The sequence below is a fragment of the Pseudomicrostroma glucosiphilum genome (genome assembly GCF_003144135.1).
Source record: "Pseudomicrostroma glucosiphilum strain MCA 4718 unplaced genomic scaffold BCV69scaffold_2, whole genome shotgun sequence".
NCBI classification, from domain to species: domain Eukaryota; kingdom Fungi; phylum Basidiomycota; class Exobasidiomycetes; order Microstromatales; family Microstromataceae; genus Microstroma; species Microstroma glucosiphilum.
In genome coordinates, this window is record NW_020289914.1 from 1,134,974 (window position 1) to 1,159,649 (window position 24,676).

Below are 24,676 nucleotides of genomic sequence, written 5' to 3' on the forward strand. Positions count from 1 at the left end.
TGCGATGCCGGACAAGACTGCCTCACGCTTCGACTCCGAAGCTGCGACATGGGACAGCAACCCAACAACGGTCCGCTCCTCCGCCCTCTTCTTCGACGCAATCAAGGCTCGCTTCCCGCAGCTTGCTCGTGGTGCTGAGAAGAAGAAGAGAGCACTGGAGATAGGTTGCGGCACGGGCTTGCTGAGTGTGCACTTGGCTCCTCTGCTGGACGAGTATCTTTGCTTCGACCCAAGTCAGGTGAGTGAGGAGGCGAACGCACAGGGCATGTGTCCTCTCCTCTTACACGAATGAGACCGGTCTGTGTCCCTACAGGGCATGATTGATGTCCTCGAGAGCAAGATACCAAGCCTGCCCTCGGGCACGCACCTAAAGGCCTTCAAGGAGCTCCTTACCGAGCCGGATAGCCCAAGCTTGGGCGGCAAGGGAGTCGACTACGCTTTCTCTCACCTTACTCTGCACCACATAGTGAGTTTCTGGCATGAACGATCTCGCGTCGGTAGCCCAGGCTCGGTAGCAGAGTCTTACCCCCTTGAAACCTTCTCATGTCAGCCGGATATGCAATCCTCCATTGACTGTCTAGCTGCCACCCTCAACCCGGGTGGCTTCCTAATTATGTCGGACTTCGAGCACTCCCCAACCTCCGAGCTGTTTCATCCAAAGCACAAGCATCATGACGTGGAGCGGCACGGAGTCGTTGGCGATGAGATCCGGGGTATGATGGAGAAGGCGGGACTGAAAGGGGTCAAGGTGGAGCACAGCTTCGACTTGCCAAAGTCGGTGGAGGGTGGGTCTGAGAGGGACTTTGCGTTCCTCATCTGTATGGGTCGGAAACAGTGATGCCTCCTTGACCACGCCTGCTGGATGCTGCCATTGTCTGCGTCACACTCTCTCATCCCGTATGCCCATCTCGGATGGGACCTCGGCTTCTCCACAACCTGCCCAAGTCCAACACTATCGGAGTTTGATCTGTCCCGCTTTGACCTTGGGACCTGCACCTTATACCACTGTTGGCTCTCGACCCCTGTGTTTCCCGCCGGCGACAACAAAGCCAATGAGAGAGCGACAACTCCTCCGCTGCTAAGGTCTTCGTTCTCTTCTCTCCTACTCCTATCTTCATGATCTGATCTGATCTGATCTGATCTTCTTTGCTCGCGGTCGCCTCTCATTCATATCGGCATCCGCTTCCATGTCAGCAAAGAGCAACGGAGGAGACAGGCAGTCGCAGGGCGAGAGCCAAGGCAGAGATGGTAGCTCAACCCCTCAGCCTCGTTCTCGACCTCTGTCGTGAGTGGCCATAGATGCAGGAAGCCAGCTTTGCGGTCATCTGACATCTTGTCTTCCCTCTCCCCAATATGCCTACCAAACGCCATAAAACTGTCACCATCCTTACGCCCTCAACATCCGAACGAACTACCGATGCTGGCCTTTCGAACGACTACTTCTCCTTTCCCTTTCGTCCACCTGCTACGCCTGCCACCTCTGGCATCGCCTCCATCGTCGTTCCCCATGCTGACGCACATGGATGCACGTCACCGGCCGCTGCTACTGCCATCGTAATATCCCCGGCTGATCTCATGGCCTCTTCGTCTTCGGAAACACGACCTGGCGTCTCCATCCGGCTCTTCCCTCCTACCGTTATCCTCCATCACAGAAGAGTCTGGGCTGATGAGCCTACCGCATTTCCGCCGGCAGGAATAGAAGCCTTCAACAGTCTTCGTCGAAGGGCCAGGAAGGCAGCGAGGCTACGAACCAAATCATACGACGACGAATTTGAAGGGAATCGAGAGGGCGCTGCAACGCCTTCGAACGGCCTTAGAGTCTGGTACTAGTCCTACACAACTATTGACTGGGTTCATGACGCCATCAAAGAGTCGGCCAGACTCAGACGACTTCAAGGGATCAAGGGCCTGCGAGGCTTCATCATCAATTCCTGGGATCGCTTCCAAGGTTGGCTAATTGTAGGCATCACCGGTCTGATAACCTCGATCATTGCTGGCGCCATCATAGAATCAGAGGCACTCTTGTTCGACCTCAAGGACGGTTACTGCTCGACAGGATGGTGGCATGCGAAGAGATTCTGCTGTCCGCTGGAGGATGGCGAGGAAGTACTATCGCCTTCTCACTCAGACGGGGCCACTGGGCTGCACCGATGGGCGGATGCTATGTACGGGCACCGGCCTTCAGCTCCCGCAAGCGTAGATCGTCGTTCTGCCGCTGTCTTCTCCGGCGTCGGTCCAGTGGCCGGATCACCTCAGTGGGAGACCTTAGCATTATCAGACAAAGAGATGCAAGTCTGCCCGCGATGGGTACAGTGGACGGACTTCCTGCCAAATGCTGTCAGAAAACAGGAGTTGGCTGGCTTTCTCTTTTACTTGGTCATTGCGGTGAGTAGCTTGATTCAATGGCCCGCAGAGCTCACGAGAGCTGATCTTCAAGCCCCTTCTTTCCACCGCGACCCACTATTAGCTGCTATGGGCTTCGATTGCCTGCCTTTTGACACTTCACCTTACATCATCCGACCTGCATTTATCTACAAGGGCATTGGAATCTGGGAAGAAAGGCGGGCAAGAGCAAACGGGTACCGAAGCAGATCCCATCGGAGAAGACAACCCAGCTCGGGAAGACGCTGCTGTGCGAGACTATGCCGCACCTGCTTCCGAGACAACCTCACTGCTGAGTCGCAATGTTGACGAGCAGTCACACTACAGCGCTACCAACGGTGGTGACAGACCACTGCCTCTTCGTCCAAAGCACTTCGCAGACTTGACCAATCATACAAGGGCTCAAGGAGCCATCGGCAGCCGCAAGGTCCTCTACTTTGGCAGCGGCAGTGGTATCTCTGAAGTGAAGTGCATCCTCAGCGGATTCGTCATCCGCGGCTATCTTGGCTTCTGGACTCTCTTCGCCAAAAGTGTTGGACTTTCTCTGTCGGTAGCGTCGGGCCTTTCCCTCGGAAAAGAAGGTCCCTTCGTTCATATCGCCTCTTGCGTCGGCAACATAGTCTGCAGGTTCTTTGACAAGTACGAGCGCAATGAAACCAAACGGCGAGAAATCCTATCTTGCGCATGTGCAGCCGGAGTCGCTGTGGCATTTGGTGCCCCTATCGGTGGGATCCTCTTCTCTCTGGAAGAGACAACTTACTACTGGTCCGGAAAGGTCATGTTTCGAAGCTTCGCCTGTGCTATCATTGCTGCTGCCGGACTGAGGTTCATCAATCCCTTTGGTACTGGAGAGATCGTTCTCTTCAGAGTGTCCTACGACAAGGACTGGGCCTGGCAAGAGCTGCCGATTTACGTCATCCTTGGTCTATTCGGTGGGCTGTATGGAGCCTTCTTTACGAAGTTGAACATCATCTGGAGCAAGCAAGTGAGGGCCAAGACATGGATGGCCCGCTACGACTTGCTTGAAGTGATGCTCGTCACAACTTTGACTATCATAGTCTCCTTCATCATCGGAGGGTATGCTCGCATGGGGGGTCCCGAGCTCATCAACGATCTCTTCAGCGAGTGTCACGAACACGAAAGCTTGGACGGCCTTTGTATTTCGCACCCGTCTCAGATTCGGCCCCTCATCATGGCAGTCTTCTGGACGATGTTGGCCAAAGCTGTCCTCACTACAGTCACATTCGGTATCAAGCTGCCTGCAGGCATCTTCATTCCCTCACTGGCAGTCGGTGCATGCTTTGGACGTATCATCGGTCTGCTGATGCAGTACATCCAATGGACCCAACCTCATCTCGCTTTCTTCTCGTGGTGCTCAGCATCTGACTCCGCTTGCATTATCCCTGGAACCTACTCAATGCTCGGCGCAGCGGCTACTCTCTCTGGAGTGACGCGTAGCACAGTCAGCTTGGCTGTGATCATGTTTGAGCTCACTGGCACGCTGACATATGCCATACCGGTAGCAATTAGCATCTTGGTCGCTCGTACTGTCGCAGACTCATTGCAGCATCAAGGAATCTATGACCTCGTCATTGAGTTGTCGGGACTGCCCTTCCTAGATCCCAAGTTGACTTACACGTGGAAAGATGTCAGTGTCAAAGATGCAATGGACACTGAGGTAGAGGTGATCCGTCTGGACGAGGCAAACTCAGTCGACAGCTTACAAAGCAAGCTGGCTCGGCTGGCTCTGGGCATGGGCTACACAGACGGTGGCTTCCCAATCGTCGTCCCATCTGAGGTTGAGCCGCCCACCAGGAGGGGCGGGAAACGGCGATCGGGCATCCGAATGGTGGGCTACATTGCAGCTCAGGAACTCGAATACGGACTCAGCCAGCTTCTCCGGCAGCAACCCGATCTAAACCCTTTGGAGACAATTTGTACCTTTGCCCATATCCCGCAAGCTAACGGCAACAGTGAAGACGAAGCAATGACGGACTCGCTGTTCCTTCGCAGCGACGAGCCACAAGACTTCAGTCGCTTTGTGGACCAAGCGTGAGCACGATGTCCGAGCCGACATGTAGCAGCAATGCGACGAAGTGAAGTTGACTGCTGACGCCACCTCTCTTGCTCCATCGTACTGCCCTGACCGCCTTCTAGTCCGGTCACAATCACGTCCTTCTCACCCCTGGAACTGGTACAACAGTACTTCGTGCGCCTGGGTGTTCGCTACCTGGCAGTCGTGGATTCCAGAGGTCATCTGAAAGGGGTCATCTTCAAGAAGCGGTGGCTGGCCTTCCTTTCGACACTGGAAGAACATCACTGAGCTCATCAGTGATTCTAATGCCATTGTATCTGCTTCTATGCCTCCGCCGCCTGTTCCTCGCCACCCCTTGCTTCAGGATCGCGCAGTTGCCAGTGCCCAGGCACAAGTTCGGCCCTGATCGAGGACGCCTGTGATGGTGCCTGAGTTCTGACGATGTCCGCGGAAACCCCTCATTTCGACCCGCAAATTCCCGAGTGATGCCCCTGAAGGGCAGGATGGGGTGCTGTGCCTACGTCTGACCTCATGAGTACCTCAATCTCAGTCCAGGGCGGATGGAAATCGAAGACGAGCATCGAAGAATCGACGTCCAAGCAAAGGGCTGTGAGCGAGCCGGGGCACTGGCCCCTGTGCCCTCTGCCGTCCTTATGAAGACCCCTTCCCCTGATCGCCACGACCTCGTGCCCCATTCTTCCCCTCCAAATCCCTTATCCAGCACATCTCCCCCACTGAATCGTCCGAGTCCGTCACACGTCCTACGACACTCGTTCCAGGCGAGCTTCAACGTACGTTGCTAAGTCAGATAGACACATGTGAGTACATTGTGGCTACCGCTCTTCGCAGCAAGTCGAATTGCGTACATACGGAAGCAGTGGACAGCAGCTGACTTGTCGCTGTACACCGTCTCCTGCTACCAGACCCACATTCCTTGCTACCCTTTGCCACAATGGCCAACATGAAGAACAAGCGCTCCCTCCTGGCTCTCGTAGCCCTCGCCCTCTGCAGTGCCATCCTCCTCTGCACCACCCCAGCAAGCGCTTCACCCCGCTCGCACCTCGCCACCTCGAAGCACTCGGCTGAATTTGCTCAGCAGGTCAGGGATGGACAGGAGAAGAGACTCGTTGGTGAGCTGCCCATCGTGGGTGACTTGACCAAGGAGCTGCCTATTCCCATGAAGAGGGAGCAGAACAAGCGTCTTGTAGGCGACCTCCCAATCGTCGGCGACCTCACAAAGGACCTGCCAGTGCCCCTCAAGAGGGAGGAGAAGCGTCTCGTCGGTGATCTCCCCGTCGTTGGTGACCTCACCAAGGAGCTTCCTGTTCCCCTCAAGCGCGGAGAGAAGCGCCTTGTCGGTGGTTTACCTGTCGTGGGCGACCTGACCAAGGACCTTCCCATCCCCCTCAAGAGGCAGCAAGAGAAGCGCCTCGTTGGCGACCTCCTTGGCGGCACCTCCTCAGAGAAGAACACTCCTCTTGTCGATGCCCTCGTTGGCGACCACCTCGACCTCAACGCCCTCACTGCCCGTGACGATGACGATGACGAGGATGACGAGCCTCTTATCGACGCTCTAGTCGCCGACCATCTCAACCTCAACGCTCTGACCGCCCGTGATGGCGACGACGATGACGAGTCTCTGATCGACGGACTGATTGGTGACAAGCTGAACCTCAACGCCTTGACTGCTCGAGACGATGAGGACGAAGAGGATGAGCCTCTCATTGACGCTCTCGTCGGCGATCATCTCAACCTCAACGCTCTCACCGCTCGTGATGACGAAGAAGATGACGACGAGTCACTCATCGACACGCTCGTCGGCGACAAGCTCAACCTCAACGCCCTGACCGCCCGAACCGACTCTGAGGACAAGCCTTTGATTGATGCCATCGTCGGTGACCATCTCAATCTCAACGCCCTGACCGCCCGAAGCGACTCTGAGGACAAACCTTTGATTGATGCCATCGTTGGTGACCATCTCAACCTTAACGTCCTGACCGACAGCCACGAAAAACGACTGATTGGCAACGCGCTCGACTCTCTGCCCCTCGTCGGTGGAAAGAGCAAGGCCACTGACAGCAAGGCCTCCAATACCACTGCCGACGGTGTCGCACCTGCTTCCACTGCTTCAGCCCCCGTCGCCGGCAAGGGTGTCGCTGGTCTGCTCCCCATCAGGCGCAGTGGCATGCTCGGTAGCCTAACCGACTCGCTCCCTACCAAGTCCGTGCCCATCGTTGGTGGTCTTCTCCCAGTCAGGAGGGCATCCGACTACGCAGAATACGACACCCTATCCGAGCGCGACACCATTGACCTTGCAGCCTCCAGTGGCGCAGAGAAGCGATCGCAGCACATGGGCGGCGGAAAGCTCACATGGTTCGCTGGTCACGAGATGGACGCTCCTGCCTGCGGTGGTCCCAAGCCCAACGACGGCTCTTTCATTGTCGCCGTCAACGAGAAGCTCAAGGGACACTGCGGCAAGACTGTGCGCCTAAGCCACGGCGGCAAGACTCTGAATGCCAAGGTCGTCGACTGGTGTGGAAACTGCCCAATCCGTCATCTGGACGCTAGCAAGGCCGTCTTTGGCTACTTTGCCGACCTTAGTCAAGGAGAGGTGCACGGCATGGACTTCACCTTTGTAGGCGACGATGACCCGGAGGCTCACAAGCTTGGCCCCCTCGACGTCAGCGTCCAGGTGCACCACCACCACTCGTAATGAGTCGAGTTCGAGCCCTCTTTTTCTTTGTGATGCTATGATAGCTACCTTCTTTATCCAGCTCTTGTCCTTTCATTAGCTTCTGATACCCTCCATCCACCTCGACCTCAGGTAGGTCGAAAGCATCTCTTTCCCCTGCGCTCCTGTCACAGCCCTCCTCGGAGCTGCTGAGACTGCCTCCTCTTCCCCGCCCTCTATAATCCACCTCGAGCTCGCTCGCCGTCGACACTTGTTTTCATCTTCCACCTCTCTCGACAATACCACGATATCTTGTCCTCGTGCGGCTCATTGGTCAACCGAACCATTCGCGAGATGTCGATCTCAGTCATCTGATTTGCGACCTGTATTTGTGATTCTTCAATATGGGTATATTGCCATTCGGCTCCGCGAATTCGTCTCCTCCCTGTCTCCATTACCCTGACTGCATGATCCTACACTACCTTTTCCTTCCCCACTGCGCCCGTTCCAGTCGCAGTACTAGTCACAGGTGCAACCGTCTTGCTCTCAACGCCACCGCCAAATCTCCTCCGGGCTAGATCGACCAATTTCCTCCCTTCGGGCCGCTGAGCATCATTGCGTGGATCGTACTCCCAGAGATAGTAGGCTAGTACTCCTGTGGAGAGGCCGAGGATGGGGTCGGCCAGTCTGGACGATAGGGGGGGGGGGGAGGGGCAGGGTGAGTGAAAACTTGCTACTGGATGAGCCTAGTGCTGATCCTGGGATGCTGAGTGTGATGCTCACCGGCCTACGAGGTATGCGGGCATGGGCGCGGTGATGGTCCTTTGGCTGTTGCGTATGCTTGTGCTTGCGGGGCGTGACAGGGTGAGTGTGCTTCGGGTGCGTCGGCGGTGGGGTGGTCCAAGCTTGGCTGAGATGTGCGCGCGCAAGCCGGGTGCCGTCGTAGTGCCTGGCGCCTTTGAGCGTTGCGCCTGTGCGCCTCGTTGCCTCCACACCTTTGCTGGCTGCCGCCTGCGTTTCTTCCTTGCGTTTCTCTCTGCAGACGCTTCGCTTTGACTCTGCACCATCTCACCTCATCACCAACCCATTCCACCAAACAGACAAATGTGAGTATCATTGCACCCTGACGCTGAGCTCAGAAGTAGCTACGGTCAACCTTCGAATCTTCTTCCTCATCTAGCGAGATCCTGACGTGCTCACATAAACCTCCAGTTTCTTCTCTCCTCCTCCCCTCCCTACTTGATGGCGTTTCACCCAACTCTACTCCGCTCCTTTGCCTCGACTCGATCAGCTTTCAACATGTCAAACGTATTCTTCGACATCACCAAGAACGGTAGCCCAATGGGCCGAATCGTATTCAAGCTCTACGATGAGTGAGTACAGGCGGGTGAGGGGCGGGGGTAGAAGCAGCTTCGCACAGGGGGTGCTGCAACCAAGGCCAATCAAGTGTCTATCAAGAGGAGCTTTGTGACTGACCCTGGCACTACTTATGCTCTCCTCCCTCCCTTCACTCCCCCAGCGTCGTCCCCAAGACCACCAAGAACTTCCGAGAGCTCTGCACCGGCCAGCACGGCTTCGGCTACGAGGGCTCCAGCTTCCACCGAGTCATCCCCGACTTCATGCTGCAGGGTGGTGACTTCACCGCCGGCAACGGTACCGGTGGCAAGTCCATCTACGGCACCAAGTTTGCCGATGAGAACTTCCAGCTGAAGCACACCAAGCCCGGACTCTTGTCCATGGCCAATGCTGGACCCAACACCAATGGTTCTCAGTTCTTCATCACCACCGTCGTCACCTCGTGGCTCGATGGAAAGCACGTCGTATTCGGTGAGGTCACCCAGGGTCTGGACATTGTCAAGGCCATTGAGAGAGAGGGAACCAGCTCTGGTAAGACCAAGAGCACCATCACCATTGCCAAGTCTGGTACCGCCTAAGTGGAGGTGAACCTCAGTGCTTTGCTTCTGTGATGTCCCCAAAATCGTAGGACGAACATGAATAATGAGTCGGGAAGACAAAGAGAAGGAGAATAAGACCTGGAAGAATGTGGCTGGTGTGCAACGAAATGCCATTTCACTTTCTCCTGTTCTTGGCCCGAGTCTGAAGACATCCTCGGGTGGTGACGCTTTTGACAGCTTGATGCTCACAACAGCTTGAGTGAAAGTTTGTTTTGATGACGGGAGGGAGGACATGAATGAACCCTTGAATGCACAATGCCTCCTTTCCCTTCCTCCTTTCCTTATCTCTCTCGTGACAATTGAAACCCCATTCCTGCCAACCACTTAGACGCTAAAAGGCTTTAGCCACTTGTCCGCTCCCTCAAACTGCTGCGCCAAGTCCTTTGAGATGCTCTCCTTTTCAACCAATTGCCTCACACCTACCATTAGGCAAGCCCAATACCTAAATCCCCTCTGCAATTCATTCCTCACATCCCTCACGTTTCCAAATGTCCCTTCGAGCATGCTCAATACATTTTCCTTGGACTCCTTCACTTCACTGTCCCCTCGAGCCACTTCCTCTTCAGTGGGGGCAGCACCGTGAAAGGCGAGAAAGGCTTCAATGTAGCACTTGATCACCACGCCTAGACCGGTATTGGTGTCGCTCTGAAAGGGTAGGGAGAGACCAATGTCCAGATAGTCGTCCCTGGCACGCCGGGCATCACCACGGAGGAGCATCGTAGAGGCAATCATCTCCACGAGGTGGCGCATGGAACGGCCCATGCTCTTGACAAAGGAGTTGAAGACGAGCAATTCTCGTGAAACAGGGGCGGTCCAGGGCTCGGCCTTGTACTGCATAGGCAGCAGGGAAAGCGACCTCATGACCAGCAAGAGGTACTTCTTCTCCTCGTCCGTCTCGCCATACGAGGGTCCACCGGAGAAGACGTGCGGCTCTCCAGGAACACCAGCCTGCGTCGTCGATGAGGACTGCACTCCGTTTCGCTTGCCAGCTCCATCTGTGCTGGGAGCAGTGGCAGGCCAGGTGTAGAAGTTGGCGTGGAGAGCACCAGCTCGGATCAGCTCGAAGGCTAGGTACAGGGGCTCTTGCAGCTTGTCGTTCAGCCTCGACAATCTCAGCCCGAGGTGTAGAGCCCGAGCATAGGGAGTGTGCAGATGATCGTGGTTGAGGAAGCCTCGAAGCTCGAGCATCCTCCAGATGATGTTTGCGACAATCTCGTCTTTCTTCTCTAGCTGGCTTCCCGACTGTTGCCGCCGTGGCGTCTTGGTACGGTTCGCAAGCTCGTTGGATCCGGTAGCTCCGAGACACAAGGCAATGTCAATGGTACTAGAGTTTTGTCTCCTGAGCTCTTCGTCAACAAAGGTCACCGGCACGTTCCATTGGTGGACTCGCGATATGAGTTGCTGCGTCGCTTTCGAGTCGTGTGGAATAGGCCGTTCGCTGTCAGGTGCCCACCAGTAGACGACGTTGACCCTCCGAGATCCCCAGTAAGGGTGCAGAGCTGAGCATGCTAGGGCGATGGCGACGCAATTGGGGCTCTGAGGCTGCTCCGTGAGGGCATCTCGGACGAAATGACGATATTCAGCCGTCTCTCCATTGTCCAGAGGTGCAGACTGGACGAGGTAGCCACTTGTCAGCCAAGAGTGGACGTGCGAAGAAATGAGGGCTCGCGATATATGAAGAAAGACCTCGTCTGGTAGATGGGCGGAGAAGATCTGATCGAGGTCGGAAGGGATCTCCGAATGGCTAGGGATGCTATTGGTAGGAGGACCATTCGGGATCAAGGCGCCGTTGCTGCCTGCAGAGGAGAGGTTCATAGTGGGGCTGCTGGCCAGTGGGAGCGGTAGCACGGCGCCATCTTCTGCTCTTACGACCATGCTGAATTTGATCATGCTCCTTGACTTGTAGAATTGGTCGATGTATTGCCTTGCTTTGACCTCCGGGTGCTCGCTGAAAGCATGACAGAGCCCGACGCCTCCCCTATATTGTCGTAGAGCTTCCACCAAGTGCCTGAGATTGACGGGCTTATGCTCTGGTGAAAGAGGCGCTCCAGCTCCTTCTTTGCCCTGTGATGCGGCGGCAGCGGCAGCAGCAGCTCCCGCTGGCAACGGACCCAGTGTTCCATCTGCCAAGGGAGGAAAGGTTGTGCCATGCTCCCATCCGGCCAGAATACCGACATCAAGGAATTCGTCTTCGTTGCGCACGCCGAGTTCAGACATGACGCTGGCCTTTGAGACGTATGTGAAAGTTCCAGCCGAGAGGTTCATGGACTGAATGACCCGGTCTACTCGCTGGAACAGGAAGAGCGAGGTAGAGCCCCAAAGCGCATGCACGTAGCCGCGAGGATGTCGCTCGAGCGACACGAGCTGTATCACAGGGAGATGAGATGCGTCGTTGCAGCGTCAGTACCATCCTGATGCTGGAGACTCTGGTTTGCCTTGTCGTTGGTACTCACCTGACCACTGGCGAGATAAGGGGCAGCAATGAACTCAACGTTGCGTTGCCTAAAGGCCCTGAGCACGCTTCTGATGAGATCGCTAGTATCTAAACTGCCGCTCTTGGTAAGGAGATCTTGCATTCTTTCCACATCTCCTTCCTCGTATGCCTCCCATGCCAGACCTCGGAGCCTCGTCTTGGGGTCGTCCAACTGGAAGGGTCTTGTCTTTCTTGCAGGTGGAAGACCAGAGAGGACGAACACCGGCTTGATCCTCTTGTGCTCTAGATTCTTCAAGTCGTCCACAATGTAGGAGATGAGGGACAGAGGGGCTCCGCCCAAGGCTGCCACGAAGGGTTCATACGACTCTGGATTAGTGAGGAGGGAGTGCAGGTAGACATCGAGGTCTATACCGATACGAGTATCCTTGAGTGCGATCAGCGGACAAGTCTGGAGCAGGTTACGCTCAGAGATGAGAGCTGGAGGGGAGGAACATCGGGCGAGGGATGATTCAGGGACTGTTGTACACCTGTCAAGTGCCTTTTCTCATGCTGACTCACCGTCTATACCGTTGATCATCGTATCTGACGTTGGGATGCCCCAGTCTCGATGGTCCTGAAGCGGTTGGCGCTTAGGATGGGCCTGATGAGAATACGATGGGCTGCTGAGATGCTACGAAGATTTTCCAAGGTCTCTGAGCGGTTCGATGCTATGAAGTTCCCGAGCAGATATGGAGACAGGAGATTGGCGATGAGGAATCCAAATGTCGGACCTTCGGACCTGACTTGGGCGCGAGGGTGTGCAAGCGACCAGTGTGGCTGCTGAAGGTTGAAAGATGCCTGACCTGCTTGAGAAGGGCGGGGGAGCTTGTGAGAGGTGATGACGAGTTATGCTGGCGACAATGATGGCGACGACGACGAGGATGTGAGTGTATGCGTCGGGTGAGGTGAATGGGAGGAGAGGAAGGGTTGGTCTGAGGTTTGAGACCGACACACGGACAGAGGCCGAGTGCGGCGCCGCGGCCAGTCGGGGACAAGGCACTACTGGCTCGCTCCACTCCAGACCCCGCACAGCCATCCAACACTCAGGGCCAAAGGCGCACGCACAGCCAGCCCACGCGCTGCCCCAACGCGAGATCCTCGAGGCTAATGGTATTCAGTAGAGCAGCTATGTGCATCGAGATTCGCTGCGGCTATGTCGTGGGAGGCCATCCTCGATAACCAACACACCATGCTGGGTCGCACTTGCGGCTCCTCTCAAGTGCTCTCACGAGACTGACCGTGCAAAGGGTGAGCGAGCGGCGTTGGGCGGGGCCTGGAACTCAGAAAGCGGAGGTGCATCGGCCAACGGGCGACGGTGGTCACTGTGCTGCTGCTGCTTCTCCTCACCACTACCACACCATCAATCCTCTTGCCTCATTGACGTGGATACAGCATACACTCACGCCATAGCTCGTACCTCTGCCACTCCCCCTGAACATCGGAGCCGACATTCTATCTAGCAGTTGCTCTCGCGAGGTCCACCAACCCCTGGGATCCGTGCCTGTGATCCTCACCCGAGAGCAACGCAGGACCCGAAGCAACGGATCTTCCCACTTTGCCGCCATCCTCCACCCATCGCTGCTGGACAGAAGACGAGAACTCTTCGACGCCTACCACTACTTGCTCTCATCCCCGCCCTCTTCCCACTACTTTGCTTGACCAGATAGCTCAGCTCCCCACGAGCTGTCTCCCTCCAGCCGAGCGAGGGTCCAGACTAGAGGCTGAACCTCCCTTCGGCGAATCGCAACAGTGCATCTCACACAGCTGCAGTCATGACCAAAAGCTTGATCCAAACGGTCAGAGATCGTAAGTTGCAAGCGACCGAGCTGCTCCCTGCTAGACCATCACTCTGACATGTACACTTGCCACATCACCTCACGCTCCAGGCTACCTCACCTCTATCAAATCTGTACAGCCCCCTAGTAGATGGAAGGTCTTGGTGGTAGATTCATATACACAAAAGCTCCTCAACTCGGTACTCAAGCTCAACGATATCTTGCAGCAGAACGTCTCTACAGTAGAGAACATTGAGCACAATCGGCAACCTCAGACTAGCTTCGAGGCATGCTACCTACTCACACCGACTAGCGCAAATGTGGACGGAATCATCAGGGACCTGGCGCCTGGGCAGGGAAGGCCTCAACAGTACGCTGCTGGTCACATCTTCTTTGTAGATGGCGAGTGTCCGCTAGCTTAGAGCTGATCAGGTTATGTGGCTACACACTGACCACCTTCACTACGACAACCTCTGCCTCCTACAGCTCTCTCGGAGCCTTTACTGCACAAGCTGACCAGCTCGCCTGCTGAGCCGTCGTTAAAGCAGCTAGTCGAGATCTTTTCCAACTTTTGGCGTAAGTCTCGATGAGGCAATTGATTTCAAGGAGCGTCCTCGATGGTCCCGACTGCTGACTGCCCAAATTTCTCATAACTGTAGCACTCGAGGCTCAGACATTCTCTCTCAAGAGTCCACAGTCTTTCATGAACCTCTACCGGCCTATTGGTGGCGCATACGGTCCAGACCCTGCCGAGGCAAGGCGCGCCATAGAGGACGACCTTTTCTTCGCGACACAGACTCTCTTCAACGTCTGCGTCACCCTCAATGAGTTTCCCCTCATCCGGTACTACAACCCATCTCACCCTGCGTTAGGGCCCCTCTCTGTCGAAGGTCCATCGCAAGGGAGCCATCCTGGCAGTGCCAGATTAGGTAGGCTCGGATCTTCTTCGTCGTCTTCAGCTGGCGAGCACTTCACCAAAAAGCTGGCCATCAGGCTACAGCAATCCCTCGATGACTATCGCAGAGACAATGAGACGAAGCCAGACGTCGGCCGGCCCCGTGGGGTCCTGTTCATCACTGACCGTTCTATGGACCCTCTCGCACCTCTGCTGCACGAATTTACCTACCAGGCAATGGCCAATGACCTTCTGGCTATCGAAGATGGGCTCAAGTACCATTACAAGTATCAGAATGCCGATGGCAAAAGCGAAGAGAAAGACGCCATCCTGAGCGACGAAGATTCAGTCTGGGTTGCAATTCGTCATCTTCATATCGCTGAAGCCATCGACAAGCTCTCGCGCGATTTCCGACATCACGCTGGCGAGGCAGGGGCGTTTGCCAGCGAGGGCTCCAGCTTGAACGACATGCGGGACATGCTTGCCAGTCTCCCTCACATGCAAGAGATGAAGGACAAATTGAGTCTCCATCTCACAATGGCCCAAGATTGCATGTCTCGCTTCGAGAAGACGCGTTTGCCCTCGCAGGCAATGGTGGAGCAAAATTGTGCCACGAGACTGACGCCCGAAGGTCAGAAGCCAAGAACATTAGTCGAGGAGATGGTTCCTCTGCTGGACGATCGTGCCGTCAGCAATGCAGACAAGGTCAGGGTCATTGCTCTGTACATTATGTTCTGCGAAGGAGTCAACGACGAAGACCGCAAGAGGCTCTTCCAGCATGCTCGTTTGGGTCTCCACGAAATGGACGCCGTCAACAATCTGGTCCAGCTGGGCGTGCAGGTAGTCAAGGATCCAGCTCAGTCTTCCGCTTGGGACGGCTGGCTTCGGAACAAAGGGAAGCGGAGACAGCAGCCGACCAATGGAGAGAATGAATATGAGCTGAGCCGATATCAGCCATTGGTGAAGCTCATGGTAGAGGACCATTTCGCCGGGAAGCTCGATCAGAGTACATATCCGTACGTGAAAGATGCGCCCCCTGAAGTAGCAAGCTCTTCGCCGAGCTATTTGCCTGGAGCACTTGCCAACACAGGCAGAGACTCCCCACTGGCACGAGTGGCAGGTGCAGCAGGGCTTTCCTCATCCCCAGGCTCAGGAGCTTCTGCTCGTCCATCGGGAGCTCCTTCGTCCTTGCGGAGTGCCAAACCTACGTGGCATCAAAAACCTAGGGGCGGAGGAGCTGGCACCGGTACCGGCGGAGGAGGCATGGGTGCAAGTCACAGCAGCTCTGAGGCCAGATCGGGCTCCTCGTCGATACGAGATGAGACACGTCAGAGGGTGATGGTCTTCGTTGCTGGAGGGATGACATACTCCGAGGTACGCAGCATCTATCAGCTCAGCGACAAGCTGCACAAAGATGGGTACATAGGCTCGTCACACACCTTCACCCCGGAAAGTTTCATCAATTCGCTCAAACAATTCGGGAAAGCGGGCGATACAATTGGAGGTGCAGCAGGTGGTCAACGCATCGGAGGGGCAAACGGCCATGGCCAGAGTCCGGGCCACGGTCATTTGCCACCGAACGCTATTTCTCCTCCTCCGACTGATGGTGGCGGGCTGATGTCAAAGGCCCAAAGAGCCGTGCGGTCGAGCAATAACGGCGACAGTCGCAGCAGCTCCCCACGTACGCCAGCCTACCCCTCTAGTGGCTCGACCAATCACTCTTCGCCAGGTCCAGGGCACGACAGCTTCGGCCAAGCCCAATCGGCTAGTTTCGATCAGGGCCAGTACGACCGAAGATTCCAGACTGTGTCTGGCTCTCCCTCCCCGTATGCTGGCAGTGGTGCCTATGGAGGTGCTCAGAATTTACAGGCTGGTCCACAGTCACTTGGCGGGCCAGGAGAGATGCATCGTAGCCCAGCCACATACTCCGGCGCCACCGGGTCTTCAATCGCGGGTCATTCGCTCAAGAGCGCTGCCTCGTACTCTGGAAGCGTCGGAGACGTGTCGCTCAATTCGACGGGTAGTGCTGCGTCAGGAGACAAGAGTAAGAGAAAGATCAAGAATGTCTTTGGCTTCAAAAAGGGGTGAGAGAGGAGAAGAGAGTGAACATCGTTCTGACGTGCGAGCCAGAAAGCAAGATGAGCGAGCAGTCCTGCTGCATTAACGATCACTAGTGTGTATGCCTGTAAATGGACACTTCTTCTCTCTATACACACGAATCTGTTTTCCTGCGAATGTCATGACGTCGTAACGATCGCCTACGCTTGCTCAACAGTACAAGAACGTATCGTGGCCCGTCGAATTGAATCTCCGCCTGCAGCCATCTACGCGGGTCGCGTCGAGCAACACATTTTACCGTTTCGTATTCTCACCCCTAGTGCACTGCACCTCTTGCGACTGCTTCGTCCACCATCGTTCCACATCATCGGCCCTTCTCCAGTCGCTTCCACCCCCGTACGACAGGTGCAGTGTGCTTCTATAGTGGTCTCAAGGCAATAGGTGGACTGTCACGATGTCAGGTCTGATGTATGGAGCGGGTGGCCGAGGCTTCGAGAAGCCTGCTGAGTCCAACCTGGGTAAATATCGGGCTCCTCTTGATTATCTGCGGTACGATTGAGGTGATACTGAACAGTCTTCTTACTCAATGACACCAGACTCGGGAGCCGAGGACAGCTTTGCGAAATACTTTGCCTCGATGCCCGAGAAGCCGGACGGGATGGTCAGGCTCTTTGATCGAGCAGTGAGTAGCGTGCCATACCCCGGCTGGGAGCATCTATATGCAGTCGGACCCCGTCTCTGAAGCTCACTATAACATCAACTTCCGTGTGCCTTGCCTTACAGGACTACTACACAGCGCATGGAGACGACGCGATCCTCGTCGCCACCTCCGTCTTCAAGACCCTGTCCATCATCAAGTACTGGGGCGGGAGCTCCAGCTCCAGCAGTGGCGCCAGCGGTAGCAAGAAGGGCCTACCTTCAGTCAATCTCAGTGTAGCTGCTGCCAAGGCCTTCTTGAGAGATGCTTTGACAAGCAAGCAGATGAGGATCGAGATCTGGAAAGGAGGTGGAAAGAGGTCGAATACTTGGAAGGTGGACCGACAGGTGAGTAGGGTGGAAGGAAGGTAGAGGCGCTGTGAGATGGCATTTTACATATCCTCAATCGCTCTCACACAGGCTTCGCCCGGAAATCTTCAAGATGTAGAGGACCTCCTCTTCATGTCGTCTGACATTACGAGCTCGCCGATTGTCATGGCGCTTAAGTTGCGATCAGTGGACGGAGTGCCGCATGTTGGCGCTGCTTTTGCAGATGCCACGAATAGAGTGCTTGGAGTTTCAGAATTTGCGGACAATGATCTTTTCAGCAACGTCGAGGTGAGTTGAGTCCAAATACCCCCTGCACTCTGTGAGATCTTTGCTGAGTAGTCGTCTCCTGCCTTGTCATTCAGTCTCTGGTGATTCAGCTCGGGGTCAAGGAGTGCCTTCTTCCCGATGATGGCAACGACCCAGATCTCCAAAGATTGATCAAAGTCATTGACAGCTGCGGAGTCATTCAGACGCTACGCAAGAAGAGTGAATTCAACAGTGGCAGTGTAGAGCAAGACCTCAATCGCCTGCTCAACGAGGAGAATGCCGGCGCGACCTTGCCAGAATTCTCAAAGAAGATTGCAATGGGGTCGATGAGCGTCCTGATGTCGTACCTGGGCCTTCTACATGACGATACCAACTTCGGACAGTATGCCATCTCGACGCACGACCTCTCTCAATTCCTGCGACTGGACGCCTCAGCTGTGCGAGCGCTCAGTCTCTTCTCTGAGCCAGGAGCGAGCCGATCTATGAGTGTCTTTGGCCTGCTGAACAAGTGCAAGACCTCTCAAGGCACTCGCTTGCTGGGTCAATGGCTCAAGCAGCCTCTCGTCAATCTGCACGAGATCAATCGCCGGCACGACCTCGTTGAGATCTTCGTTCAAGACTCCATGGCCCGACAGACGCTGCAGAGCGAGTATCTGAAATTGATGCCTGACTTGCGAAGGATCAGCAAGAAATTCCAGAAGCAAGTCGCATCCCTCGAGGATGTCGTCAGGGTGTATCAGGCTGTTCTGCGCCTCGGCGACCTCGTCGAAGTCATCACAAGCGCTGACACGCCCAGTCAGCGACATGGCAAAGTTCTACAGGAGGCCTTCGGCAATCCTATCAAGACGTCAAACACAAATCTGGCAATGTTCGTGGAGATGGTCGAGGCGACTTTGGATCTCAGCGAACTGGAGAATCACAACTTCGTCATCAAACCCGACTTCGATGAGAAGCTCCGCACGATCAAAGACAGCCTGGATCAGGTTCGAGATCAGATCGACGAACAGCACAGGCTGGCGGGCAAGGACCTAAAGCTTGACATTGAGAAGAAGCTTCACTTGGAGAATCACTCGACGTACGGCTACTGTCTGCGCGTGACTCGAACGGAGGCTAATGCCATCAAGGGCAAAAGAGGGTACACGGACATTGCTACGATCAAGGGCGGCGTGTACTTCACCACGAGCGCACTCAAAGAGCTCGATGAAGAATTCCGGACATTGTCTGACCAGTACAGTACGACCCAGAGCAAGCTGGTGCAAGACGTCATCGGCATTGCAGCGACATACTGCTCCCCTTTGGACCAGCTGAACATCAAGCTGGCCGAATTAGACGTCATCGTCGCCTTTGCGCACGTCTCTGCGAATGCTCCTGAGCCGTACACCAGGCCTGACCTCGTCGAGATGGGCGGCGAGCGACGCGGCGACCTCAAGGTAGTAGCAGCGCGTCATCCAGTACTAGAGGTGCAGGAGGACATTAGCTTCATTGCCAACGATGTCGAGATGGTGCACGACCAGTCTGAATTCCTCGTCATCACCGGACCGAACATGGGTGGAAAGTCGACTTTCATCCGTCAAGTCGGCATCCTCGCCCTGATGGCCCAGGCTGGCTGCTTTGTGCCTGCCTCGCAAGGAGCTCAGTTGCCCATCTTCGATTGCATCCTCGCTCGTGTAGGGGCGGGAGATTCTCAAGTCAAGGGCGTGTCTACTTTTATGCAGGAGATGCTCGAGCTGGCTCAGATCCTCAAGACCGCCACTCCTGACTCGCTGGTACTCATCGACGAGCTAGGCCGCGGAACCTCAACATACGACGGGTTCGGTATCGCCTATGCCGCTTCCGAATGGATTGCGACAAAGGTGAGGTGCAAGACGCTCTTTGCCTCTCACTTTGCCGAGATCACCTCGCTGGCAGAGCAGATCCCGCATGTGCGCAATCTACACGTTGTAGCCCACGTCACGCAGCGCAAGGGTGGTGGAAAGCAGGACAGGGACATCACTCTCCTCTACCAGGTGAAAGAAGGCATCTCCGACCGCTCCTACGGTATTCACGTTGCGGAGCTCGCTGGATTCCCAGAGAGTGTTATTCGTCTTGCGAAGCGCAAAGCTGAGGAGCTCGAGGACTACCAGGAAGACGAGGAGGAGGAAGAGGGAGGCGAGGGCGATAAAGGAGCGGCAGCTGTACGGGCTGCTGCGAAGTTGGACCTGCCCAAGGAGGTGACGGATGCTGGGACTGCCCTTGTCGAGGAGTTCCTCCAGACGTGGGTGAAGAGAACCTCTGCCCTCGCTGCAGCCCAGTCGGAGGATGCATCAATGCAGGACGGCGACAGCGCGGAGGGAGCCGTCAGTAGGAAGCGGGCTAGACTGGACGCTTCGGTTGAGCTGGCCGAGTTGAGAAAGGTCACAGAGGAGTACAGGGAGAGGATTGAGAGCAACCCCTGGGCAAAGCAGGTCCTTGCGACCTTCTAGAGCAGGCACGCCGGGGCCATGTGCACAGCGCTGGTAATGAGAATGATAACGACGAACGTTACTGACGTCTAGTGATAGTGTTGATATATGTACAGCTGTCAAAACACCCACACATTGAGCACGAAGAGTATAGGCCTAATTCCCTGGTCCGCAAATTGACTCGTGTCCTGATGATCCCTTCTTGACGACCGTCTGTGCCGCCCTCTCATTCCTCCCAATCGCTAGCCAGAGCTCCACAATAGACGGCCAGCGCTTTGAGTCCGCTACCAAGGAATTGTTCTTCGACGGCAATGAGCTCTTGCTCCCCCTCTCCCTCTCCCTCTTGCTCCCTGCCCCTCTCCCTCCCTGTCAACTTGGCAATCTCCCATAGGTCGCAATTGCGCGGCAGGTACAGGGCGACATTGGGCGTGATGCTCCTGGCTAGATCGTACAGCTCTTGCCCCGGAAGGGGAAGGAGCGAGGAGAGGGGGTAGTAGGCGTACGCTTTTCGCTGCCGCTCTCCCTCTGCCTCTTCGGTAGCTAGTGTGGAGTACTCGCCTGTGGGCAAGGCGAGCTCTTTTTCTCGTATGAGTTGTGGAGTGGAGAAGAATGCTGGGAGAGAGGCAGCGAGGGATGCCGAGGTGTCCACTTCGTCTAGAGGAGTAGCTGTGGATGGAGCGCTTCCGACCTGTCCTGTGCTTTGATCGCCATCTTGACCGTCCCCAAGGAGTAGAGGAGATGAAGACACCACATCCACGGGAGGCATCCCTGCATTCTGGTAGTCCACTCCACCCCATGGTGGGGAGAGGAAGACGACGTCGATGTCTGCCTTCTCTTCACCTTCCCACCGAGACGTCGAGGGCTTGGTCGTCTGTCCTTTCTTCTTGCCCGCCGTCTTCTTCCCATCTCGCCCCGCCTTGGCCTTTTTCCAATCCTGCACAAATTCAACTGCATCTCCAACGAGGAAGTGTATGCGCTCTTCAACTCCGTAGATGCGCGCATTGTGTCTGGCGTACTCGATCTTGTCCGGGTCAATATCTACCGCAATGATCCTTGTTGTGGATTTGCCCTGCTCTTGCTCTTCATCTTCATCTTCCATTCCAGCAAGAGCGAACTGGATAGCATTCCCACCTGCGCCGCAGAAGAGGTCGAGGATGACGACCTCACCTCCTTGAGCCTTGCTACGATGAGGTTGCTTTTGCCCTTGCGGTTGCTGATGAAGGAGGGGATAGAGACACCGACTGGCGATGCGGGCTGCAACGACCTCTGGCGTGACGGAGAACCAGGATTGGGCATCCATGAGCACTCCTTCGTCGAAGCGGGAGAAGAGCCGATAGCGGCTGTACCAGTCTGCGAGACGCACGGCATTGGAAGCAGAGAGTCAGCATGACTTGACTTAGGCAAGAGCACAAGAGAGAGCGTTCGAGGTGGGGAGACTCACATTTGGTCATCTCCTTTGGCATCTTCTTGGCCTCTGTGATAGCTCTGGAGCGCCAATCCTGCTCGCTCGCCTCCTCTCCCTCCTTCTCTATCTTATCCCGCGAGGTATCCACTGTCTTTGGCCGAGCAGAGACAGTAGCAGTGCGGACCTGAAGAGTTTCAGACCGGCCCTTGCCCTTCCCGTTGATCGTCGACGTAGATGCTCCTTGGCCGATACCGGCGCTTGTGCTCTGTTCGCCAGCATCACTGCTGTGTCTCTTGCGCTTCTTGGCCTTGCTTGTAGCAGAGATATTGGTAGTGGTCATGATGAAGCGAGAGAGGGGGAGGAGATGGAGCAGGAGTAAGAGCAGGAGCTCAGGAAGTGATGCAGGTGGGCAAGTGAGCAAGACAGACGATGGGGGGCGAGCGCTTGGTAGAGCTGCCTTTTGACGGGTGCAGAGTCACCTCGGCGTGTCAGGCAGCGACGCTACTAGAAGTGGACGAGCGAGCTCCCGTCTTAAGTTGAGGAGCCGTCAGAGCCAAGGACAGATCGATCAAGAGACCCGGCTGATATGGCTCTTGTCAATGTCACTGGAAGGAGGTCAGACAGCCAGGCGAGCAAGCAAGCAAGCACCTTGTGCTTCTATTCTAAATCAAAAGCTGCCAGACTTTCCTCTTTCCGTAAATCGGAACGGAGCTAGCCGACTCTGGTCCGTGCTCCACTCAACTCCACCTCACCTTCAGGCACGTCACCTCGCTGCAGACGGCGCAGAGGCGGCGCGGGAGAAATAGAGCAGCAAGGCCAGTGCTGGGGAAGCAGCGTCACTCAGTAGCGCATCACACTAGCTATTTTGGTCGCAGTCAGGCCATTCAGGAATCAGTCGAATGCATCATTGATTAGAGGGGGTGGGTAGAATCCAGAAAGACTAGAAGAGGAGGGGGAACATGTCGCGACAAAGCTTCGAGGAGGGGGGAAATGCTTGGACAGAGGATTGCATGCCGGAGTGCTCTGCCTGCCCCACCCAAGGCAGGGTGAGGGGGATGTTAGAGAGTCTCCTCAGAACGGCTTGAGGTCCCAAATCCATCTATTGCATTCCCTTGCGAGAGCGAGAGCGCCAAAGGAAAGCCTTCCACTACAGTAGGAATGTCTGTCTGACAGGACCAGTGTCCAAGTTTACCAAATACCGTGACCTCCAGAAACGGTAATGTCCGCTCCGTTGCAGAAGCTCGAGGCGGGAGAGGCCAACCACACTGCAACACCACGGATTTCGGCGCTTCGTCCGATACGGCCCAGAGGGTTGCTGTTGCTCCACTTGGCCAGCAGGTGAGGGTTCTCGTCCAGGTAGACCGAGGTCATCCTGGTGCGGATGTGTCCGGGCGAGATGCAGTTGACTCGGATATCGTGAGGTCCCCACTCTGCTGCAAGGTTACGGCCCATCTGCAGCACGGCAGACTTAGAAGAGTTGTAGGCTACCCAGTGGTGGTCTCGGTTGACAATAGATCCGGACATCGAGGCAATCAGAATAATCGAACCGTGGATCTCGGGCTGCTTGTACATCTGGCGGGCAGCAGCTCGGGCAGTCAGGAAGACACCGAGAGTGTTGACATCGAACATCTTCCTGAAAGCCTCGGCAGGGTAGTCCAGGGCGTTGTAAGTCTGCAGGATACCAGCGGCGGCGACACAAATGTCCATTCGTCCGGAATCCTCGACAATGGCCTCCATGACCTTGTTTAGGTGGTCGTCGTCAGTGACAGTGGCCTGAATGTACTTAAGGCTAAAGAGAGCAGTCGCGAAGGCAGGGAAGGTCAGCGAGTCGGTTCTTCTCCATTCGCTGCCTCTCTCATTCCAATTCTGCTCGACTCACTTCCTGTTCATGACCTTGCAGTGCTCGGCAACAATCTTGAACTCCTCAGAGGGAGTCTCGGGCATGTCAATGGCGTATACGTTGGCACCAGCTTCAACGTAAGCAAGGGCCATCTCCAGACCAAGACCTCCATTACCACCAGAAATGACGGCAGTCTTGCCCTCGAGGGAGAACTCGGAGAAGATTGTAGTCGTGTGGTTGTCTGACGTCGCAAAGGCAAGGAACGAGAATCAACATAAGGACGCGCGGATCCGGTAGAAGATCGACCTTCTGGTCTGGGGTTCTTACTCACCTTGCGAGTTCACATTCTCACGAAGAACAGCGTCCACTCCGACCTGGAAACGGCAGCAAATCGGATCAGTGATCGCTCAGAGCACTGCTGAGCCTGTACCTTTTGACTTACATTCTCGACGGGGGGAGCGGGTCCTGGGTTCTGCTGTCGGAGGTTCTCGTGGTCGATCTGCTGGATGTGGTCGGGGATGGTGGGGGTCCAGATGCTGAGCGACCTTGCGTCCTGGGCAGGTGCGAGCTGAGAGGGCGAATAAGGTTGTGATAGGCGCTTGACTTGTCAGTACGGGACGACGCTGCTCGTTCTTGGAAGCGAGGCAGCCGTCTTACTCACCCTTGGGGCAGCTGAGAAGAGTCCGATCGTTGGGGAAGATTGTGAAGAAGACGCACGTGTCTCAGTCAGACTTATGATCCTGTTGCTTCACACTCCAATTGCACTCCCTCTTTCGCCAGCAACAAGGCGACACCGTCCGATTCGGGTTTGATCGTTGCCTCTGCCGATCACACGCAGAGGGGCCCGACACTCACCGACGGTAGACCTGAGAAGACCGGAGCCGACGCTAGAGCGGAGAGCAGAGACAGGTGCGGACGAGCGCAGGGCGGCTTGGCGAAGAGTCGTGGCGAACATGATGGTAGGAAGGATGGGAATGTGCTTGGTATTGACAGGAGTTCCGTTAGGTATTGCTGTTGATAGGGAGAGATGGATTAGACTCTGGCCCTGGGTGTTATCTGTGTAGTGTTGGTGGAGATTGGTATCTGTGGGACCGTAGGTGTATGCTAGGTAGCAGTGGGGCTAAAGAGGAGACAGTGAGGCTGTGTGGGGGATTGTTGGTATGAGTGGAATGGGATGAAAGATGTCCTGGTGTTTGGCGGGGAATGGAAGGAAGGACAGACAGACAGACGGGCAGGCAGGCAGACGGACAGCTAGACGGGCGGTGATATCCAGGGAATAATGGCCGTGCTTAGGTTGTTCCTCCGTCGTCGTCCTTGGCCCGCACCGCACTGCACCAGCTGGCAGCGCCTCCACTCCACGCCCCGCGCCGCGCCTCTGCTCGACGCAGCGGACGATGCACGGGGGAAACACCAGGCACCTCCCGGGTGGCGGGGCCCAATTGCGCACCGCAAG

The 24,676-nt window shown here is 55.8% G+C and overlaps 11 protein-coding genes across 11 annotated transcripts; 7 read left to right on the forward strand and 4 right to left on the reverse strand.

Annotated features, from left to right (window-relative positions):
- Positions 1–4: 4 nt before the first annotated feature.
- BCV69DRAFT_297030 (S-adenosyl-L-methionine-dependent methyltransferase) lies at positions 5–838 on the forward strand (the record flags this gene model as incomplete). The annotated part of the gene is made up of 3 exons (XM_025494074.1): positions 5–238; positions 314–466; positions 551–838. The coding sequence occupies 3 exons, from the start codon at positions 5–7 to the stop codon at positions 836–838; spliced, it is 675 nt and encodes a 224-aa protein (XP_025350234.1).
- A 355-nt stretch (positions 839–1,193) lies between these two features.
- On the forward strand, positions 1,194–1,830 carry BCV69DRAFT_310564 (hypothetical protein; the record flags this gene model as incomplete). Its single annotated transcript, XM_025494799.1, has 1 exon — positions 1,194–1,830. Exon 1 carries the CDS (start codon positions 1,354–1,356, stop codon positions 1,828–1,830), a length of 477 nt encoding a protein of 158 aa, XP_025350235.1. The 5' UTR covers positions 1,194–1,353.
- A 19-nt stretch (positions 1,831–1,849) lies between these two features.
- Positions 1,850–4,500, forward strand: BCV69DRAFT_107170 (hypothetical protein). Its single transcript, XM_025489052.1, has 2 exons — positions 1,850–2,385; positions 2,468–4,500. Exons 1-2 carry the CDS (start codon positions 2,164–2,166, stop codon positions 4,436–4,438), a joined length of 2,193 nt encoding a protein of 730 aa, XP_025350236.1. The 5' UTR covers positions 1,850–2,163; the 3' UTR covers positions 4,439–4,500.
- Positions 4,501–4,985: 485 nt separating this feature from the next.
- On the forward strand, positions 4,986–7,364 carry BCV69DRAFT_107221 (hypothetical protein). Its single transcript, XM_025489053.1, has 2 exons — positions 4,986–5,235; positions 5,341–7,364. Exon 2 carries the CDS (start codon positions 5,370–5,372, stop codon positions 7,128–7,130), a length of 1,761 nt encoding a protein of 586 aa, XP_025350237.1. The 5' UTR covers positions 4,986–5,235; positions 5,341–5,369; the 3' UTR covers positions 7,131–7,364.
- Positions 7,144–7,903, reverse strand: BCV69DRAFT_310567 (hypothetical protein). The gene is made up of 2 exons (XM_025494800.1): positions 7,872–7,903; positions 7,144–7,775 (listed from the first exon to the last, which is right to left on the reverse strand). Exons 1-2 carry the CDS (start codon positions 7,892–7,894, stop codon positions 7,562–7,564), a joined length of 237 nt encoding a protein of 78 aa, XP_025350238.1. The 5' UTR covers positions 7,895–7,903; the 3' UTR covers positions 7,144–7,561.
- A 476-nt stretch (positions 7,904–8,379) lies between these two features.
- BCV69DRAFT_280691 (cyclophilin) lies at positions 8,380–9,122 on the forward strand. The gene is made up of 2 exons (XM_025491699.1): positions 8,380–8,461; positions 8,608–9,122. Exons 1-2 carry the CDS (start codon positions 8,388–8,390, stop codon positions 9,020–9,022), a joined length of 489 nt encoding a protein of 162 aa, XP_025350239.1. The 5' UTR covers positions 8,380–8,387; the 3' UTR covers positions 9,023–9,122.
- Positions 9,123–9,194: 72 nt separating this feature from the next.
- Positions 9,195–12,208, reverse strand: BCV69DRAFT_107267 (hypothetical protein). The gene is made up of 3 exons (XM_025489054.1): positions 12,036–12,208; positions 11,497–11,954; positions 9,195–11,407 (listed from the first exon to the last, which is right to left on the reverse strand). Exons 1-3 carry the CDS (start codon positions 12,052–12,054, stop codon positions 9,368–9,370), a joined length of 2,517 nt encoding a protein of 838 aa, XP_025350240.1. The 5' UTR covers positions 12,055–12,208; the 3' UTR covers positions 9,195–9,367.
- A 663-nt stretch (positions 12,209–12,871) lies between these two features.
- On the forward strand, positions 12,872–16,459 carry BCV69DRAFT_280693 (Sec1-like protein). The gene is made up of 4 exons (XM_025491700.1): positions 12,872–13,322; positions 13,403–13,693; positions 13,778–13,867; positions 13,951–16,459. The coding sequence occupies exons 1-4, from the start codon at positions 13,289–13,291 to the stop codon at positions 16,272–16,274; spliced, it is 2,739 nt and encodes a 912-aa protein (XP_025350241.1). The 5' UTR covers positions 12,872–13,288; the 3' UTR covers positions 16,275–16,459.
- A 97-nt stretch (positions 16,460–16,556) lies between these two features.
- Positions 16,557–20,153, forward strand: BCV69DRAFT_280694 (putative DNA mismatch repair protein MSH2). Its single transcript, XM_025491701.1, has 5 exons — positions 16,557–16,762; positions 16,841–16,926; positions 17,028–17,288; positions 17,361–17,558; positions 17,633–20,153. Exons 1-5 carry the CDS (start codon positions 16,699–16,701, stop codon positions 19,997–19,999), a joined length of 2,976 nt encoding a protein of 991 aa, XP_025350242.1. The 5' UTR covers positions 16,557–16,698; the 3' UTR covers positions 20,000–20,153.
- On the reverse strand, positions 20,054–22,024 carry BCV69DRAFT_310572 (S-adenosyl-L-methionine-dependent methyltransferase). The gene is made up of 2 exons (XM_025494801.1): positions 21,420–22,024; positions 20,054–21,328 (listed from the first exon to the last, which is right to left on the reverse strand). Exons 1-2 carry the CDS (start codon positions 21,721–21,723, stop codon positions 20,205–20,207), a joined length of 1,428 nt encoding a protein of 475 aa, XP_025350243.1. The 5' UTR covers positions 21,724–22,024; the 3' UTR covers positions 20,054–20,204.
- A 301-nt stretch (positions 22,025–22,325) lies between these two features.
- BCV69DRAFT_280696 (NAD(P)-binding protein) lies at positions 22,326–24,480 on the reverse strand. Its single transcript, XM_025491702.1, has 6 exons — positions 24,079–24,480; positions 23,885–23,895; positions 23,666–23,791; positions 23,555–23,597; positions 23,263–23,464; positions 22,326–23,172 (listed from the first exon to the last, which is right to left on the reverse strand). The coding sequence occupies exons 1-6, from the start codon at positions 24,176–24,178 to the stop codon at positions 22,572–22,574; spliced, it is 1,083 nt and encodes a 360-aa protein (XP_025350244.1). The 5' UTR covers positions 24,179–24,480; the 3' UTR covers positions 22,326–22,571.
- Between the last annotated feature and the right edge of the window lie 196 nt (positions 24,481–24,676).

Coding starts and splice junctions, on each gene's coding strand:
- BCV69DRAFT_107170 (XM_025489052.1), top strand. CDS start 2,164: ATGTACGGGCACCGGCCTTCAGCTCCCGCAAGCGTAGATCGTCGTTCT. Junction 2,386..2,467: donor TCTTTTACTTGGTCATTGCG/GTGAGTAGCTTG, acceptor ACCCACTATTAG/CTGCTATGGGCTTCGATTGC.
- BCV69DRAFT_107221 (XM_025489053.1), top strand. CDS start 5,370: ATGGCCAACATGAAGAACAAGCGCTCCCTCCTGGCTCTCGTAGCCCTC.
- BCV69DRAFT_310567 (XM_025494800.1), bottom strand. CDS start 7,894: ATGCCCGCATACCTCGTAGGCCG. Junction 7,776..7,871: donor CCCGCATACCTCGTAGGCCG/GTGAGCATCACA, acceptor CCTATCGTCCAG/ACTGGCCGACCCCATCCTCG.
- BCV69DRAFT_280691 (XM_025491699.1), top strand. CDS start 8,388: ATGTCAAACGTATTCTTCGACATCACCAAGAACGGTAGCCCAATGGGC. Junction 8,462..8,607: donor GTATTCAAGCTCTACGATGA/GTGAGTACAGGC, acceptor TCACTCCCCCAG/CGTCGTCCCCAAGACCACCA.
- BCV69DRAFT_107267 (XM_025489054.1), bottom strand. Junction 11,408..11,496: donor CTTATCTCGCCAGTGGTCAG/GTGAGTACCAAC, acceptor CCTGTGATACAG/CTCGTGTCGCTCGAGCGACA.
- BCV69DRAFT_280693 (XM_025491700.1), top strand. CDS start 13,289: ATGACCAAAAGCTTGATCCAAACGGTCAGAGATC. Junction 13,323..13,402: donor GATCCAAACGGTCAGAGATC/GTAAGTTGCAAG, acceptor CTCACGCTCCAG/GCTACCTCACCTCTATCAAA. Junction 13,694..13,777: donor TCACATCTTCTTTGTAGATG/GCGAGTGTCCGC, acceptor TGCCTCCTACAG/CTCTCTCGGAGCCTTTACTG.
- BCV69DRAFT_280694 (XM_025491701.1), top strand. CDS start 16,699: ATGTCAGGTCTGATGTATGGAGCGGGTGGCCGAGGCTTCGAGAAGCCT. Junction 16,927..17,027: donor TCAGGCTCTTTGATCGAGCA/GTGAGTAGCGTG, acceptor CTTGCCTTACAG/GACTACTACACAGCGCATGG. Junction 17,289..17,360: donor CTTGGAAGGTGGACCGACAG/GTGAGTAGGGTG, acceptor GCTCTCACACAG/GCTTCGCCCGGAAATCTTCA.
- BCV69DRAFT_310572 (XM_025494801.1), bottom strand. CDS start 21,723: ATGACCACTACCAATATCTCTGCTACAAGCAAGGCCAAGAAGCGCAAG. Junction 21,329..21,419: donor GCCAAAGGAGATGACCAAAT/GTGAGTCTCCCC, acceptor TGCGTCTCGCAG/ACTGGTACAGCCGCTATCGG.
- BCV69DRAFT_280696 (XM_025491702.1), bottom strand. CDS start 24,178: ATGTTCGCCACGACTCTTCGCCAAGCCGCCCTGCGCTCGTCCGCACCT. Junction 23,598..23,665: donor CCGCTCCCCCCGTCGAGAAT/GTAAGTCAAAAG, acceptor TGCCGTTTCCAG/GTCGGAGTGGACGCTGTTCT. Junction 23,465..23,554: donor TGAGAATGTGAACTCGCAAG/GTGAGTAAGAAC, acceptor TTGCGACGTCAG/ACAACCACACGACTACAATC.